Here is a 16,833-nt window from a genome sequence, read left to right on the forward strand (position 1 = left end):
GTGCAGTTACTGCTGAATCAAAAATACTTCTACCTACGTGTGGTTTATGTCAGGATTATGAATAGTGGTGGCTCCTTCCCCCCTCAAAAAACAAAGCCATTTACAAGTCATTCTGTAGGAATGCTTTTATAAAAATAAAATGTACATTGATTATCTCCACCAGACCATATCACTGTTTATAAAACTCAATTAACTTCAGTATTAAAAATACGTTAGGAAGATCTGGTATAATAATTAAAACATTTTAGTCATTAACTCCCAGGCTCTTCCATAAAACATTTATTTTTACAAGTATAGGCTGAGAGGAAGAAATCAGTGTTCATGTGGCTTCCATCCTTCAAAAAGAAAAGTCATTACTACAGCATAAAGAAAATATCCAATCAGGATAATGAATGTGCAGCCCACGGGCCCAATGTGGAACCAGGATGCAATGAAGTAGATCATCAGCAAAGAAACAAGAGTTCTGTAGCTTGCCAGAAACCTCAGGCTGATTCTTGGTCCCCAGTTCTGGCTTGTCCTGTCCCTCACCATGGGACTGTACCTGATATTCTGTACGAGACTGGGGTTGATAAGATGATAGCGACAAAGTCTGCCAACAAAATCCTCCCTGGAGCAAAGCACATCCATCTGATCTGCAAACTGAGGTATGAAGAGTTTAAACATTAGTATTTTACTGCAAACTGTCATCAACTGTGGCTTATTTTACAATTCTCTTCATTTATGAGGATTATAGGAAATAAAATAGAAAAAATAGAACAGAAATGCATGTATTTTTACGTAGTAGAAAGGCAAGTGTGCACTAAAGCACTGTAGCTATCATGCCTATTGGGGAAAAAAGGATTTGCTGTTCCTGTTTTAAAAACACTCCTGAATGGTATTCCCTTTGTAGAGTTCATTTGAAGTGTTATTCATTAATGTTTGTTGCAGGAAAAGCAGAACTACAGCTAGAGAAGTAGGGCAGATGCTGTTAGGCAATACTCATCTAGACCACACTGAAGGAGACAGAGCAAGAACAAACCCAGCATCACCTATGTGCAGGTGCAGTGAAGAACAGGAGCTGGCCCTGGCAAGTGCAGAGGGAGGCAGCACTGTGCTTACCCTGTCGTTGAGTGCTGAGGACAGGCGAAAGAGCAGCCGGACAAGAGCCGCGTTTTCGTAGCTTCGGATGGGCTGGAGCTCAGCATCTCCCCGGTACCGCACCTCGAATCTGCGTAAGCCATTTATGATCTACAACCAGGAAAAGAGTCCCTTTACTTTGTGGCCCCCACCTGACACACCTTTACAGGGACACCCCTGTCAGCCCCCTAGAATTGCACTTGTGTTTATCTAGAAGGACAACCTGTTTTCCCCAGAACAATACGGGGTAGCTGTATGGAATCTTCTCTCACCTGGTATCTGCCTAGGGGTGTAAGAATGAGGCCATCCTCACTTTCAATGCAGTCTGGAAGCTGTTTTTTTCCGTTCTCATCTGGAGCCGTCCCACACTTCATCATCATCTGTGTCAGCTGGGCTTCATTCAGCTGCACAAGAACAAGAGAATTCTCAAGGGGGTGTTTGATCTATCCCTTTTTATTTCATTTCTTTCTCCCTTCACAAGCTCCTTAATAGTGGAAGCCTTTGACAGCCAGCAGCGCAGATACCAAGAACTCAGACATTAAAAGGAGATAAAAGTCTCCAGATTTCTTATCTGTGCTCTTCAATTCCAAGAGGTGTTCTATTTTATGTGTTTGTCTCTTTGAGAGCTGTCAAATAGTTGTCTTTTCCTAGGTCAGTTCTGTGTAAGAGGGTGGTTGACACCACTCAAATTTCTCTAAGCTTATAAACTGTACTTGTAGTTCCTCCATTCATTTACAGCTGCAGTTGTATGTTGTACTTTTATAGCTCTTTAACAGATACTGGACTGTTTTTAAAGTTTAAGCCACGTCTTGCCTGTTTGTAAACATGAGAACAGGCACCAGTCAAGAGACAGGTCTATAAGCTACAGTCCAAACGAGTGATCACTTGGAACAGAGTGGGCTTGTATTTGGCAGTTAAGAGCATCTAGTTCCATCTGTACTGAAAGCAGTTTTGAAGTGCTCAGGTAAATTTAACCTTAAATTTACAACAAAGCTTGCTATCAGGATCTCTAGATGGCTTTGGGACCCCACAAAGCACAGGTGTGATAGAAGTATATTTAAGGAATCCTGACTCTTCTTCACACTGGCACATAGGGAAAGTTCTCAGAAAGATGTTACTTACCTTAAAGATTTGGCACAAATATTCCAGTGCCTTCTCTAAATATTCATCTGTTTTTTTGATGCTGTCTTGCCCAATTTCATCAAGGTCATTGCCAGTGTAGGAGCCATTCATGTCAGATGGTGTAAATCTAAACCATGAAAAGAAGGACTGGCTAGACATTGTCTCTGCAGAATGGTCTGATATGGACTTTGCGGTCTGCTGCGCCTGACAAATTAACTGGGCCAGTTTTAACACCTAAAACAAAACAAGACAAAAAATGGTGTGGGACACACATAAAAGACCCCTAAGCCTCAGTGCACAGGTAAAACTCTGCCTTGATACCTGGCAGTGAGTCCAGACCCAGCACAGTCATTCTTGTAGCTCACACGGACTTGCACTAAGAGGGTTGGCTGCAAAGAGGGTTAGTAGGGCAAAGGCAGTTCCCTGCTGCTGAAGGGCTTAAGAGACTTGAGCACTGCCTGGGTTTTTCAGCTGCTTTTTTCCCCTCCTGTTTTTGTCTGCCTTGCTGATGGCTACTAATGATACAGTAACCAGTTATCTCCTCTCCAACTTGTACTCTAAGGCAGCAAGCTGGTACATTAACTCCTTCCTTGGCAAAAAGCAAGCAGCTTTTTATAGCTGTGTGGGACTGAGACCCCCTCCCCCTGGTCCCAAAGTCACCATCAGCAAATTTAATGATGCAGTGGTGCAGGGTGTGAAAGCTTTCCCACTCTTCTCACCAGGTGGATGCTCAGCACTGAAAAACCTGTCACAGTAGAAAGGTGACAAGATAACAACTTGTTGCTTACCAAATTCCTGACTTCAGCACCAAACATCTGTTTGTACTGGCAGTCCTGTCCTTCCAGGCTGTACACGTGACTCTTCACCTTAAATGAGGCATCTGTAATAGTTGAAGGCCATGAGGAGAAGAAGCTCCCACTGAGTGTGGGGGCCATAAAAAGTCTGTGTTGACGATGGGGAATAACAAGTTCTGGCTCCAGGAATAACTGTTCTCCTAGAATTTGAGAAAAGTAGAGAAGATGGGTATGTAATGCTCCTGCTTTTCACTGGGGAAGGTCTAGCTATAAAGCATCTTAAGGCTGCTGGGTGACCGACTTCTAGATAAGCCGGTAGCTCTAAGGAGAGAGAGGCCTTAATTACCTTTTTTTTCATTTAATTCTCTCCACCACAGCAGGAATTGTCATGGATGTGTTTAAATGCAGACTCCACAGACAGCATTTTAAGCCTGTAACTATTTTTGAACAAAGGTACTGGAGAATCATGACACTTCAGACATTGATACTTGTCAGATCTTGCCTCTCCCAAATTTACTGTAGCCTAGTTATCCTGAAGTCACTACATGACTGCTCACCAGCTGTTTTGCTAAGTGCAGATACCTTTAGAGATGTAACAAGTTTTAATCCTGAGGTAAGACAGACAAGTGTAAGAACAACTCACTTTATTGTGATCACCCAATATTGGGTTCTTTAAAGAAAAATTGTGGAATTAAATCTAAATGATGGTGGTTAGGAAAGAGCTACAGACACACTGGTTTGATACGACAAACATTAGTAAAGACAGACAGACTTCTGAACAGCAAAATAACATGCAAAGTGTATTCACCTCAGTGCTTCTGAGGGAAGATGTAGCCATTGTGAAGAAAGACTGAGACAGGAGAGTATGTCAAAATACCCACTTACCTTTCAGGATCATTTCAGCTAGATTGGGCTGAGCAAAGACCTTGGCTACTCGGAACACCATGAGAGCGTTTTTTGGACTGACCAAGTCTGTCCGAAGAGCTCTGTTCAGGAATCCTACAAACAGCTTAGTATACATCAGCAGGTTCTCCTGGATGAAAGTAGCCCTGTCAAAGTGAGTACAGGATACGTGAGTATTTAAAGAACTGTTATTCTGTCTTCTGCCCCACAATTCATTAAGGGAATGTTTTATACTGTCTCTGGAAATATGTTCTCCTTGCACTGAGACAAAAGAACATTCCTCTCAAAAGCTTGTGTTGTAAAAAACCATCTCTAATCTTGCAGAGGAAGCTAATTCAGGTTGGTGGATGGTTCTTGAAATCTTACTGTTTTACTTGGGTACTGCATAAACCTGGTTTAAATCACTCAGAGCCACTCTCCTCCTTACCATTTCTCTGAGACGCTGCGAGGCAAGGGCTCTGCGCTTTGTGGTGGCTTTTCCGGAGCATACCTCCAGGGCTGCAAGTAGCTTAACCACATCTCAAGAACCTAAGCAACAATCACACAAAAACATGTGAGTATCAATCCCCTTTGGAAAGGCAGACAGGGGTTTTTTTGTTTTCTTCTAAACCTAGTGAATATTATTTTACCGGCACCTAAAAGTTCTTAGGAATACAGTGCTCTGAGTATCTTTGAAAAAAACCTCAAATTCAAGTGTGGGTCCACTGAGAGCAGCTTGGATTTTCTGTAACACCCAGAGACATGTGTAGCTCAAGCACTGTGATACAGCTAACTATAGGCCTTGCTTGCTGGAGTCCTGTTAATATTCTGCACTTTCCAACTCCAACATTCATTACCCCATGTCATGGTCTGATATATTTATTTTCCTGCTTGCAGGATAACATTTGCAGTGTCTATCACAAATTAATATTGTATTACCTTTGTTTATGACCTACTACCTGAGATATTAAGAAATTAGGGCCTGTAAGAATGTATCTGCTTTAAGAGTAACACCTACTCCCTTTCAATCAACAACCATTTTCACTGTCAGGAAAACTGGCCAACCACCTGTAGTAACTCCCATCAAGATCTAGTCAACTTCCTTCTCATGGCTAATTGGATTAGGCACTCCTAATGTTAAAGGTACATGTTCTAGAAATAGTTTCACTGCTCCAGAAAACAAAGATTTAAAGGGTAAGAGATAGCTAGTAAACAGCAGTTACTAACAGCTGTTTCTGTTGAGTTCAGGCTTGGGAGGAGAAGCAGGCACTTACTGCTCTGAAGGAGGCATCCAGAGGCCAGTGGCCAAAGCAGTGTTGTAGAAAGATATAAAGTTTCTCCTGGACAAAGCGAGGAATCACAACCCTGCAGACAGATTCAGAGACAGTTGTGGATAAACCAGCAGCAAAATTTAAACCCAACACACCCCATCCAACCAACCAAGAACCCAACACACATCCACAAATGCAAATACAGAAAGGCACGATCCAAGCTTGTTCTTCCCCAACCGAAGCTACTTTGGGCCATTGATTTTTCAACTCTAATGCACAAATACAACATTTTCACTACCTTTGGCCAGAAGCCTCTAGCAGTATTCTGTTTTAATCTGACTAGTGGCAGATCATAGACTACTGTAATAGCAAGACATCCCCCTCCTGAAGCTGCTTCCCCTTCTAGTGGATGTGAGAAACAATCCCCTAGCTCTCACGTACTTTTAATAGCCTACTTCTGTATTTAGACATCAAAACAACTTCATTCAACCTCCCAGTGAGAGCAGAACTTCCCAGGGCAAAGTTCTGTATGGTTCAGAGACAGGCTCCTCATGTACCTACTGACCTTTTAAACTCCTCTAGTGGGCTGGCTGTGTGTGAGTGGGCTGACGGGGACAGAGGCTCTGGTTTCAGGCTGTTGCTGAAAGCATGCAGGTGTTTCACAAGCAGTCTGACCACTAGCACATGCTCTTCAGTGGGCTTAAATGCCTCCTAGATTCAAAGCAAAAGACAGGAAGATAATGAGTATCATATGCTAACTGTCCCGGAGGTAATTCAGGAAAACTATTGTTATCAGATCAGAAATCAAAGGACAAGAGATGAAGTATCCTTTGAGATACTTCACTGTAGTTTGGTGCCACCTGATTTTAGACAGACCTGCTCCCCAGGACAAGCTGCATCAATTTTATGCCATAGGTTTAAGAAACAGTAGCGTGCTTTTAATAACATGATTGTAACAAAGTACCTACAGTACTTTGATAAAGATTGTAAGAAAGTATCTACAGTACTTGGATGCACTGGATTTCAGGCTAGTGTTAAAGAGCAGAATAGCCTGCAGATTTCAATTTACCCCTTCCTGAAAAAAAGAAGATTCAGCCCTTCATTATGGTTATAACTTCACTGCCATAAACAGCACAACAGATCCTTTGTTTACGCTCCGGGCTGGCTCTATGGAGTTCTCCTTCCTATGCTGGTTCTCATCTGCCCTAAAGAAGGAACAGTGCCAGAGAGAGTAAGAATAGGAACTTCTTCAAGTCCTGTGATCCTGTTGCTTCTCACATCATTATGGGTACGAGTAGCCTGCGTGGGAGCAGCACAAGGAGCAGTGGTGAGCCACAGCGATGATACTAATAAACAAGTGTAAGATACAGCAGGGAGAGGAATGAGGTAAAAAAAGAGCTGGTTTCCCTGGGAGCGCAGCACCAGAGCAGGTCTGCTGCAGAATCTGGAGACAAAGTACTGACTCCTTTGCTACTATAATCTGTAATCAGCTTTAAGACTAGAGAACTAATCTCAATCCACTACCAAAGGCAGATTTCAAGGTGTCATTTGTTCTCTGTTTCCCAGCTCTCATGTTCATCAAAGGTTGAGAAGAATGTACAGGAAACAAAAGCTACAGCTGCAAGTATAATGGAAGGTACTGGAAGAGCTTATTCAGCAATAGCTGCAAGAAGTTTCTGGGATGCCCAGTGCAGCCATGCAGAGGTAAGATGCTGAACAGGACTCTACGGGGCTGGCAGGCACTTTCCTGCTTCTACTCCGTAAATCCATTCAGCAGCCTGGCCAGTGCTGGGGGCAGGGAGGGGGGTGGTCTGTGTGCCCTTCCTCTGCAATGCCTGAGCCAAAGCAGATGTGCTTTTACAGTGTTTTAAGAGATTTTTACTACACTGTAGCGTTCAGCCCAGGAAAAGATTCAAGGCTTGATGATGTAGTAGTCATGTAGTACAGCCAGATCTGAGACTCTTCTAAGACAGCAGAGAACCTGTCACCAGTTCTAACAAAGGTCGGTCCAGCATACTCAACAGCTCCTGGTAAGCCAGCAAGTTTTCTACAGTCCTGAGGAAAATTTCTCTAAGAGTGTGGACCTCTGAGAGGCTACTTGGTCCCAAGAGTTTTAGATTAGGATCTCCCAAAGTGATTAAGCACTTTGCTAATGGCCTCAAAAAGGTGTAATTTTAACAGAATTCAAGGCTTCCCTTGAAGGTACCTTTAGAACTGACAAACCCACCAGTACCACTACTCCAGTACATGGTTTTGGGTGATGCTATTAGCTTTTCCTTATAACCTGATCAGCACCATCATGAATGTTGCTGCTTTAGAAAGTATTGTTCCTTACAAGTGTTTCTGTTGTCAATCCTTAGCTGCAGGATGGATGGATGGATGGATGGATGCCATTCACCTCCTAACAGGAATTAGACTAAATCTTTTTGTCCTGTTGCATTTAAGACAAGTAGTAGTTCCTGGTTTCCTTTCCAAGCAATACCTTGAGATATCATACCACTTTAGAAAAAAAAATGAAGGATTACACCACAGGACAATTCCATTGTGCTAAAGAGCTTTACAATATACTAAGAGCTCTATAATACATGTGCTCAGCCCCCCCCTTTCCCAAAATGAAGACCCAATGAATCAAAGGCTAAAGTAGGGAAAGAGGAATCAGCAATCTGTTCCAACAGGAATGTTTTTGCATGCACATTTCCTGAACAATCTGCAAATGTACCACTTGTGCTGTTAGAAAACTGTACAGTTAAGTTCATATTGCCACTACAAATTTCGTACTGCCCAATGACACTTCACTGGCTACAACCCCCTAGATGTTACCTCCCTTAATTTTAGGTGACAGCCAGGCAAAGTCTGTCCTTCTCTGTCACGGGAGGTTTGCTTAAATGATTAGTGTGTGAGGGGCAGAAATCTGGTGAAGGCAGTTTTGGTATCAAAAAATGTCAGCATAGCTGATAAGCCTCTTTCTACAGGGCATTACAAGAATGCACCTCTAACACCAGAGCTCATCACATTAGTCCTCATCACACACCAGTTTTCAGCTGTGAAGTGGCCTCTGCTCATACCCCTCAGCATCTGTTTCCACTGAAAATTCAGTACATCTCAGGGCAGTGTTGTTAAGCTGTGAATCCAGGCTGCCACAGCAGCTGCTCTACAGGTGGCACCAATACACTTTGCAGATTATATGATGGAACAAGATTCTTTCAAAGGAAACAAAATGAAAAGATGATAATACTTGGTATGCGTGGAGGGCCTGGTAGCTGGATTGGGCAGGACTACCGTGGTGTTTACTGGAGATACTGAGTCGGTAGTGGAGAAACTCCAGCTGAGACAACAGAAACAAAAAGGAAGGGGGGGAGGGAAAAAAAGGAGAGAAGAGAGCAAGAGAAAAAAAAAAAGTGAGAATGAGCCCAAGGAAGAAGGGTGGGGGGAAAAATGAACATCACAAATACAGTCAGGGACAACATATCACAATAACAACTGCAGCCACAGTATCCTCTTCTTTCTGGTGTTCAATAGATTGACTCCACAGTATTTCATACCCTTTATCAACTTAGAAATACAGCTGGGAGCAGGCATCAAAAAAGCATAGCTCTATGTGGCTGTGGCTGTTCTCTTTGCTACCCTCAGGGCAAGTACTGGTAGGGGATATGGAGCTTTTGCCAAAGAAGATCCTCATTTTGGAGGTTAACTGAACCTCAGCAACAAGGATTTAGATGCTGTTACAGTGTTTGCTTAAATAATGGACAAAAAACATTCAATATTTTGCAAGCTTTTTAAATACTATTTTGAAAACTTTGGTGTTTCTTCCTGTGGTGCTGGAGAAGCAGGGTTTGTACAATGGGAAGAAACTCCAATTGGTACTTTCTTCTTCCCAAGTAACAGGAAGAAAAAAGCATGGCCTTTTAAAATCACCATGAGCCTGTCCAGTAAGCTTCCAGCTCAGAAAATCCTCTGTCTTCTCTTTCTACTTAAAGGCCATTGGGGAAGGCTGCAGGTCTTGAGAATTTCCTCAAAAAAAGGAAATCATTTTAACTAATGTCTGTACAGAAAGGAAAAAGACATTCCTAACATACATAGTTATGAGCTGATGCAAAAGGCATCTTGCCTTAACCCTGAAATCTCTGCAAGCCTCAGCCAGCTCCCTTCCTGGATGAACACAGTAAGTAGCTTTTGACAGTGTGATGGTGAGGAGGATACTGCAGCGACAGCAACACACATGTATGAAACTAATGAACAAACATAAACCAAAAATGTACACCACACAGAACCCAACAACTACTGTCAGGCATCTAAACTAACTCTCCAGATCACACCTCTGCTGTCTTTGAACACCCCCTACCCAATCTCCTCTAGTGCCAGCTTGGCATCTTTTGGTTTTACACCCTTAGAGGGGTAGGAGTTCCTGCAAGCTCGCCAGCAGCTCCAGCACATCATCTGCTTCACTACTGACTCCCCTGCCCCAGGAATCAGTCTGCAGTCTAATGCATGTCCCACATGCAGTGCTGGGGTCTGTGGCACCTGGCAGTGGAAGGTCAACCAACTTCTTTTTAAAGGTTCATTGTGACTACAGCAGAAGAGAATAGGAAAAGAGCTGCTGCACGCTTGGGCTCTGGATCATCTGAGAAAGAAAAAGCAAATAGGTAACATGAAAGTGGGAAAAACAGTTGAACTGATGGGGAGACTGGTGAGGCTCAGTATAGCAAATAGTGTCAACATCAGGTTCACACCAGACCCAGAAAGAATTCCAAGCAGGAAAGTAGGAAAGTAGTAAACCTTATCAAAAGAAATCATTTACTATTCCTTCCCATTTCACTGCCTTCTACTTGTAAAGAGAAGTCTGTGATGTCATTTAAAAGGTTTAATTAAAATATATCATTTCTTTGAGGCACTTCACAGGAGAGTTATGTATGTGGGATCTGGCTTGGCCTGTTAAAGCAAACGAGTCTGGCTGCTGGACAAAGAAAGAGCAAGTTCTGTGGAACCTCATCCAACCTTCTCATACAGGTATGTAGCCATTTCAAGTCACTAATGGTCAAACAGATCTGGATTCCAGGATTAATTGTCACTAATCACCCTTCCTTCTACACACACACAAGGCTAACTGGAGTCAAGTGAACCTGCAGAATTATTAATCATTTTAGGAACAAGCTTTAGGGTGGTCTTGGGTTTCCAATCAAGCCCTGTATCCATTCTGTGAAAACAAAACTTGTATTGCTGCATGCCCCACTTCCTCACTGGAGGAACTATGAAGCAGACCATTCTCCTTCAGTCCATCCGGAGACCAGTCTGCAAAGCTGAGTTTAAGCATCATTAACAGTCCCATCCCCAACTAATCTGGAACCTTTTCTGAGTCCTGCAGGAATAATCCTTTGTCCGTTCATGGATGTCATGGGAATTTCCAACCCTCTATTCAGGTGTCCTGATCCCCAAAGTCTTAAGACTTCCTTTTTTACATGCCCACCATCCCTTCCCATCAAAAATGAAACTAAAGTACCATCAGGGATTTATGGCCTCAAGCTGTGGCCCAACACACCTCATGGCAGATCCTGAAGTGATGACTTCAGAGAACTTTAAGCTCTACCTAGGCCCTGTGCCACCAGAACACTGACAATCACTGTCTGTAACTGCTGCTCCCTAGTGTTAGAAGAGAGCATCCGAAATACAGAGGGTGAAGAGGAGAGAAGTTTAAAGCAATCATCATTTCTGGCTTAAGCACAGCGCTTGATGCACAGAGACTGGACAGACAGACAGACCACAGGTACTTCAAGCAAAGCCTTTCTATCACAGGTGCACAGCCATGCTGCTGGGAGTCCCAAGTAGAGACTTTGCAACATTAGTGAGTTTGCATTTTGGCCTCAACTTTAAAAATAAAAGACAAAGCCCGTTGCCCTTCAGCTCTCCAATGGTTTTGCCTACCCAAAGTATAAATGTTTGTTATTTTACAGCCTGTGGAGTGAAGGATCAGGATTTCTCAATCAATTCTTGTATTGCTCTTTCACACAGGAATAAATCCTGAGTAGCTTTTATACTGCTCTCTCTCCCCTTCTATGAAGGTCCCATTGTGACCCAGAGGGAATTCAGAGGATCAACATTTTCTCCTTCAAATTCCCTTTACGTTCATAGTGCCTTTGATCTCAGCCTCCCCAACACAGACTCAGTTTTCACATGCAGTAGTTTGTCACTGAACAGGCCACCACAACCTGCTTGAGACAGGGCATTATCCAAGCAAGCACTTGTAAGGTACTCTTAACTCCTTATCTTGGAAATTATTAATTGGTATTTCAGTAACAGGTGCTTTCACTGCTGGACATCAATTTAGATCATTTTCAGCAGCCATACTGGCCCAGTGGGATTTAACATGATGGTTTTTCAGATGGGCATCTTCCCCATCACTAGTACTTTGATTGTTGGTGCTCAGATTGTTGTGACCATCCCACAAACTAGTCTCTTACAAAGAAACACAACAAGAAAGAACAACACAACTTGTGCAATGAAGGCAAATCTGGATGACACACTTACTCACAACATTCTTTGTAACTGGATTAGCAAACCTCTCACAGGCAGATACTCTGGTAAGTTATTTATTTCCTTTCCACCAATATACCAAAAAAACCTCTCCACTGAATAGGAGATTTACCCCAAGATAAAAGGTCAACCTTCAGGTGATGCTCATGAATGAAATGCAAACGATTACCTTGACATGAGGGGACTGCATTTTCTGATACATTTCCAGTGAATAATGATGCAGCCACATTTCAACAAAGATCTGCAAAACAAATATTTTCTCAGCTAGGGCAAAAGAAAGAATCCAGGACTTGTCAGTCACAAGCTAGGTACAAGGGAAGGCCACAGTACAGAATTTAAAAACAAAGTTGTACTTGTAAATAGACAGGCATCTATTCAGAGATGAGGCTGGTTATCATCTTACATGATGATATGAATGATAAATGATATGATATCATATTTATATTTGATATATAAATGCAAGTGACTGAGTTGCTGTACTGTCAGCACCTGCTAAGCATCAGTAATTCAGTTCAGCAACAAGGCAGAAACTTGTTTCAAAACAACTCTGAAGTCCAGATGATCTTTACCCTTCCCTTGATGATGAACAGGAGGAAGTTCTCTATGCTCAATCTTTGCTTAGAGCATAGAACTGATGTAAGATTGTAAAAAAGGGGGGAAAAAAGGGAAATCAGATTGAAAAAGCTTTCTGGGAAAATTAAGACCAGTTCCAGATAGTCTTTCTAATACTAAAAAGATATTAAGTGCCTTCAAGTTACAGCTTAACAGTTTCACAGTGGTTTTTTTCACTAACAAAACAACAGCTGCCTTGCTCAGTTGTGAAAACAAATTAAAGCAAAATGGCATCACTGTCTCTGGTTTAACAGAAGGGATTCCTCAGCTAGCAGCAAGAAATGTTCTCTTGTGTTTGGGTGGGTTTTTTTCTTTCCTTAAATCCAACTTACCTGGAGCAGTGTTTCTGATCTCCAGATCTCCTGGGAAGCTGGGTCAGCATTCACTGAAGGTTGATGGGCAACGTGCCGTTTCAGCAGGCTGGTGTGATGCATGCCATAGGAAGTGAAAGGCACTGCTGGAGACCTTTACAGACAAATAAGAGGAAATACTGAAGTCAGCACAGGGTAATGTATCATTATTTTAATTGCAGGTTTATAAACTGGCAAACAGAAGTGAAACCATGTAACTGGTAACCTGTGCTCTGCATTATAATTACAAGTCACTTAGCTACAAATAAACACTACATCACTATTCACAGTGCCCTGAGCCAGCTTGCCACAGACCTGGTGTTATGTTCAGTAACACATGGGGGGGGGGGTCCTTTTTCTGGTTGGATTACAGATAGCAAGCTCAGAACTGAAACAAAATGACCAACTGCCAGGTTGTTTTGGTTCACAGAAACATTAATGGGAGATACAGGTTTCCCTGTAACAGTGTATCACCAGCCCTACCTTTAGCACACACCCTATGCATCTGAAGACAGTAAAAACTACTGTCAAGTATAGTCAGATTCATCCTGCTCCAGCTGCAGGGCCAAAACACAACTGAAGTTGCTGAGCTGATGGATTTTTGCTGCTTGTATGTGCCTTTCCTGCTCCACTAACAATGTGCCTGTGGCACTGTGGGCATTACCTGGGAGTTGGGGAAGGGATGGCTCCCCCGGGGTTTGAAGAAGGTGGAGGAAGGACAGTTCCTTCTGTGGGCAGGAAACACTTCAGGTACATGTCCACCAAGATGAAATAAGCACTGTTGGAAGGGCTGATGTGATGGGTGACAGGTGAGTTCTGAAACAGACACACGGGATGTACCTGGAATTACAGGCTGTCACTTTAAGCTGCTGCTACCCAGAGAGACCCAGCCCAGGGGCTATAAAGGGTCAGCTGACAGCAAAGACACTCTGCAGCAAACCTACCATAACTGTGGGTGAGAGTGCTGCTGCTGTGATACTGAGTGTAACCAAGTACAAGAAGAAGAGCACAGTGTTACAAAGCACAGGTAACAACAGCAAGAGGAACCAAACCCCCCTAACACAGCACTGCAGTATGACCATGTGTTAGGGGGTGTTGCTGCAGAGGGGGTAGGACACCCATTTGGAGCCTGTCACTTGCTCTGTGTTGGCATCGTGCTGGACAGACTGCTCACCACTAGAGGTGAGTTTCTCCTTCTCCTGTCTTACTTCACCAACTGAACCAAAGCAGTAACAAACTCTGAAAGCACAGCTGAAACTGCTGTTAGTTAGGCTGGACAGCATCTCAGCAGGCTCCTAAAGCACTGTGAAGAAAGGTTAATGCTATTCTAAGAGAATAATTGTGAAGGGTACTTACCCTTTGTGTAATCAAACTAATTGCAAAGTAAAACATGTAATATTCAAATGGATCTGGAAGAAGAGTAAAGGATCAGATAATAAAAAATAGGTAGAGCTGTCTCATTAGCTGAGGATGCTGCCCTGATGTTACATTTTTATGTTGTCAATGCTAAATTAACTTGCTAGAGCTTAACAGCAAATTCAGCTTTGCCTTCTTGCTGTCCACCTAGCCTAAACACTGGCACCTGGGGGTTTCTCTGTGTGGTGAGGCGTGTTTGAGTTAGTCTTCCTATCACATTTAACAATCTCAAATGGACACCAGCACAGCTGTGGCTGGGCTGTTTCCAGCAAGGACACTAGCTACAAAGTTAACATGCCCTTTTCCATCACGTCACATAAACTGTGAGTAGTTATGAAAACAAAAATTGTGAAATACAGGCTCTACTGAAGTCACTGGGGATTTTGTTGTTGACTTGAATAGCCAAAAATCCCCCCACAAGGGTTGATAAGAGGAACGATTTGTTTTTCACTGGAATCTAAACATTTCTAATCAGTCCAAAATCTTTAGTACGACCACATGTAATAAACATACAACAGAAATGCTTGTACTCTCCCTGGTTTAGATTTTTAAAAAGAATTAAATATCCAACTCTGAAGGATACTAAGAGCCAAATTCAAACCGAAACCGCCAGATGAAGGAAACTGGACTTTATTGTGGTATAAAGAGCATTCTGGTAGGACTTGCTCCTGGATTGAAGCCTTCACAGGACCCTGAAAGACACAGGAATGAAAGATTAACCTGGCCGTTATAGTGTTTATATCTACATTCAGCTCAGTGGGATTTCACTGCACTGGAGCCATTCTTTGGGCACATGCACACTCTTTAGGTAACTGCCAACTTTCTCACTGAAAGTGAATATTTACTGTAAGAGAAACAGGCCTTCAGCAGGACTTTCCCAGTTGGTGTGGTACCAGCAGTAGACTGGTGTTTGATGGTTTTGTTAGGGTAACTGAGCTGCACACCAGCAAGTACTACTTATGTAAACAATGTTTCCTTCTGAAGAGACTGTAGAACTCCCTGAACCAATTTCTAGATAGCTGGTAGCAATGGAAGAAACTTTGCAGGTAAACATTGTTGTTTGAATGTTGCATTTCATACCTGGCATGGCAGTTAGTCTTCAAACACAGGGGCACAAAGCACTGCCAGGAAAGGCACTACTCTGGGACAAGCCTGGCCAATGCTGATACATACATATAAAGCATGCACAAGTTCTAACAGCTGCAACAACAATATTATTCTCCTCTTACGATTTTTTCAGTTACTCACTGGAAGATATGAGACTGGGAAGTCGTATCTGTACTCTTCTGCTTGGAGTTTGTAGACCAGCTTCATCATTGGGCCACTGCAAACGAGCATCAGAAAGAAATTCCCTGGTAAGTACGCTCTCCTGTCTCACTTTTTGGAATATATTTTCATGCTATGGAAGGCCAAACACTGGTTATGTGTTCCCTGTATGTTTTTTAATCTGTGCTGGAATGAATGAGTTTACCTGGGATCCAGGAAATACAAGGCCATAGAATATTCAGTAGGATTAGTTCTTCCTTGCAGACACCGAAGATTCCAGCCTACAATGATGCCATCCAGGCTACCAAAAATGTTCTCCACCAGCCATGGGAAGATGCTATGTAGTTCCTTTAGGGAGAGCAAATAGTTAATGTGAACAATCTCTGTGGCAGGTGCTAGAATGCACAGGGCAACTGACTGTCTGTTAACAGCTCAGGATTAGTTACAACTCTTTCCAAACTATCACAGCCCAGGCAGAGCTTCCATTCAAAAGCAGGTGTTATGATATGGGAACTGCAGGAATCTACCCCCGTTTCTGGTCCCACTAAAGCTGTGAGGCTCTAACCCGTGTTGCACAGCACTGTTTGCTGCATCTTAAAGAACCTGTTTTCCTTGTCAATTCAGGCTGAAAGTTCTAAATGCCGTTAACTGAAATGTCTCTGAATGTCTCTGAATGGCTGTGAAAAGGTGCTTAACTTTAGATAAGGAAAAACACCGAGCAGGAAAACAGCAAGGTGGGGGAAAGCCAGGCCAGTCCTGCCGCAGCCCCTGACGAGGCAGCGCCCGCTCACCTTGGCGGGAAGCTCCTCGATGATGGTCTCCAGGTCGTGGCACCTCTGGACAAACGGCTTGTTCACACAGTCCGCCTTCAGCGTGGCCTGTTACAGATCACACGGCAAGTCAGATCACCGCTGCCTGGCTTCGGGCAGCGCTTATCACGGCCGCGACGGCAAAGCCGCCCGAGCACGCTGCTCCCGCCGGTACAGCGCGGCCATCGGCACGGCCGGCGCCGCGCCCCCGGCCTGCGCTGCGGGACAGAGCCGAGGGACAACCCGGAGCCGAGAGGCCCCGCAACGGGCGGCCCGCGCCGCTCCCGGCCCGGCCCGCGCGGCACCCCCCGGCGTGACGCCCCCCGCTGGCCGCCCCGCTCCCAACCCACCAGCAGATAGCTGGGCTGCTGCAGGTGCGGGCCGGCCATGCCGCCTCTCCCCACCGGCGGGCCGCGCTGCGGGAGGAGGCGCGGAACCGGCCCTTGGCGCCCACCGGCTCCTTCCCAGCCACCGCCTCCCGCGCTCGGCGCCGGCGCGGCCGTTTTGCGTCACCCCGCTCATCCGGCGTGTCACGATGACGCCACCTCCTGCGGCCGCCTAGTCTGGCCAAGGGGCGCGTGCCGCCGTTGCCACGGTGACGGGCCTGGAGCGGGGCTGCCCCGATATGAGTGGGCCCTGCCCCGGCCTGCGGGTGGCCGCGGCCCGG

At 44.2% G+C, this 16,833-nt stretch overlaps 1 protein-coding gene across 1 annotated transcript; it reads right to left on the reverse strand.

Moving 5' to 3' along the window:
• Nucleotides 1-131: 131 nt before the first annotated feature.
• Nucleotides 132-16,555, reverse strand: SMPD4 (sphingomyelin phosphodiesterase 4; the record flags this gene model as incomplete). Its single annotated transcript, XM_084271903.1, has 18 exons — nt 132-639; nt 1,099-1,227; nt 1,389-1,520; nt 2,239-2,472; nt 3,027-3,232; nt 3,918-4,081; nt 4,363-4,463; nt 5,189-5,279; nt 5,751-5,896; nt 11,883-11,954; nt 12,658-12,790; nt 13,340-13,491; nt 14,032-14,084; nt 14,675-14,783; nt 15,340-15,415; nt 15,563-15,705; nt 16,149-16,235; nt 16,517-16,555. The coding sequence occupies 18 exons, from the start codon at nt 16,553-16,555 to the stop codon at nt 313-315; spliced, it is 2,394 nt and encodes a 797-aa protein (XP_084128029.1). The 3' UTR covers nt 132-312.
• Nucleotides 16,556-16,833: the final 278 nt, after the last annotated feature.

The sequence above is a fragment of the Gallinula chloropus genome (assembly GCF_964237585.1).
Source record: "Gallinula chloropus genome assembly, chromosome: 17".
Classification (NCBI taxonomy): Eukaryota; Metazoa; Chordata; class Aves; order Gruiformes; family Rallidae; genus Gallinula; species Gallinula chloropus.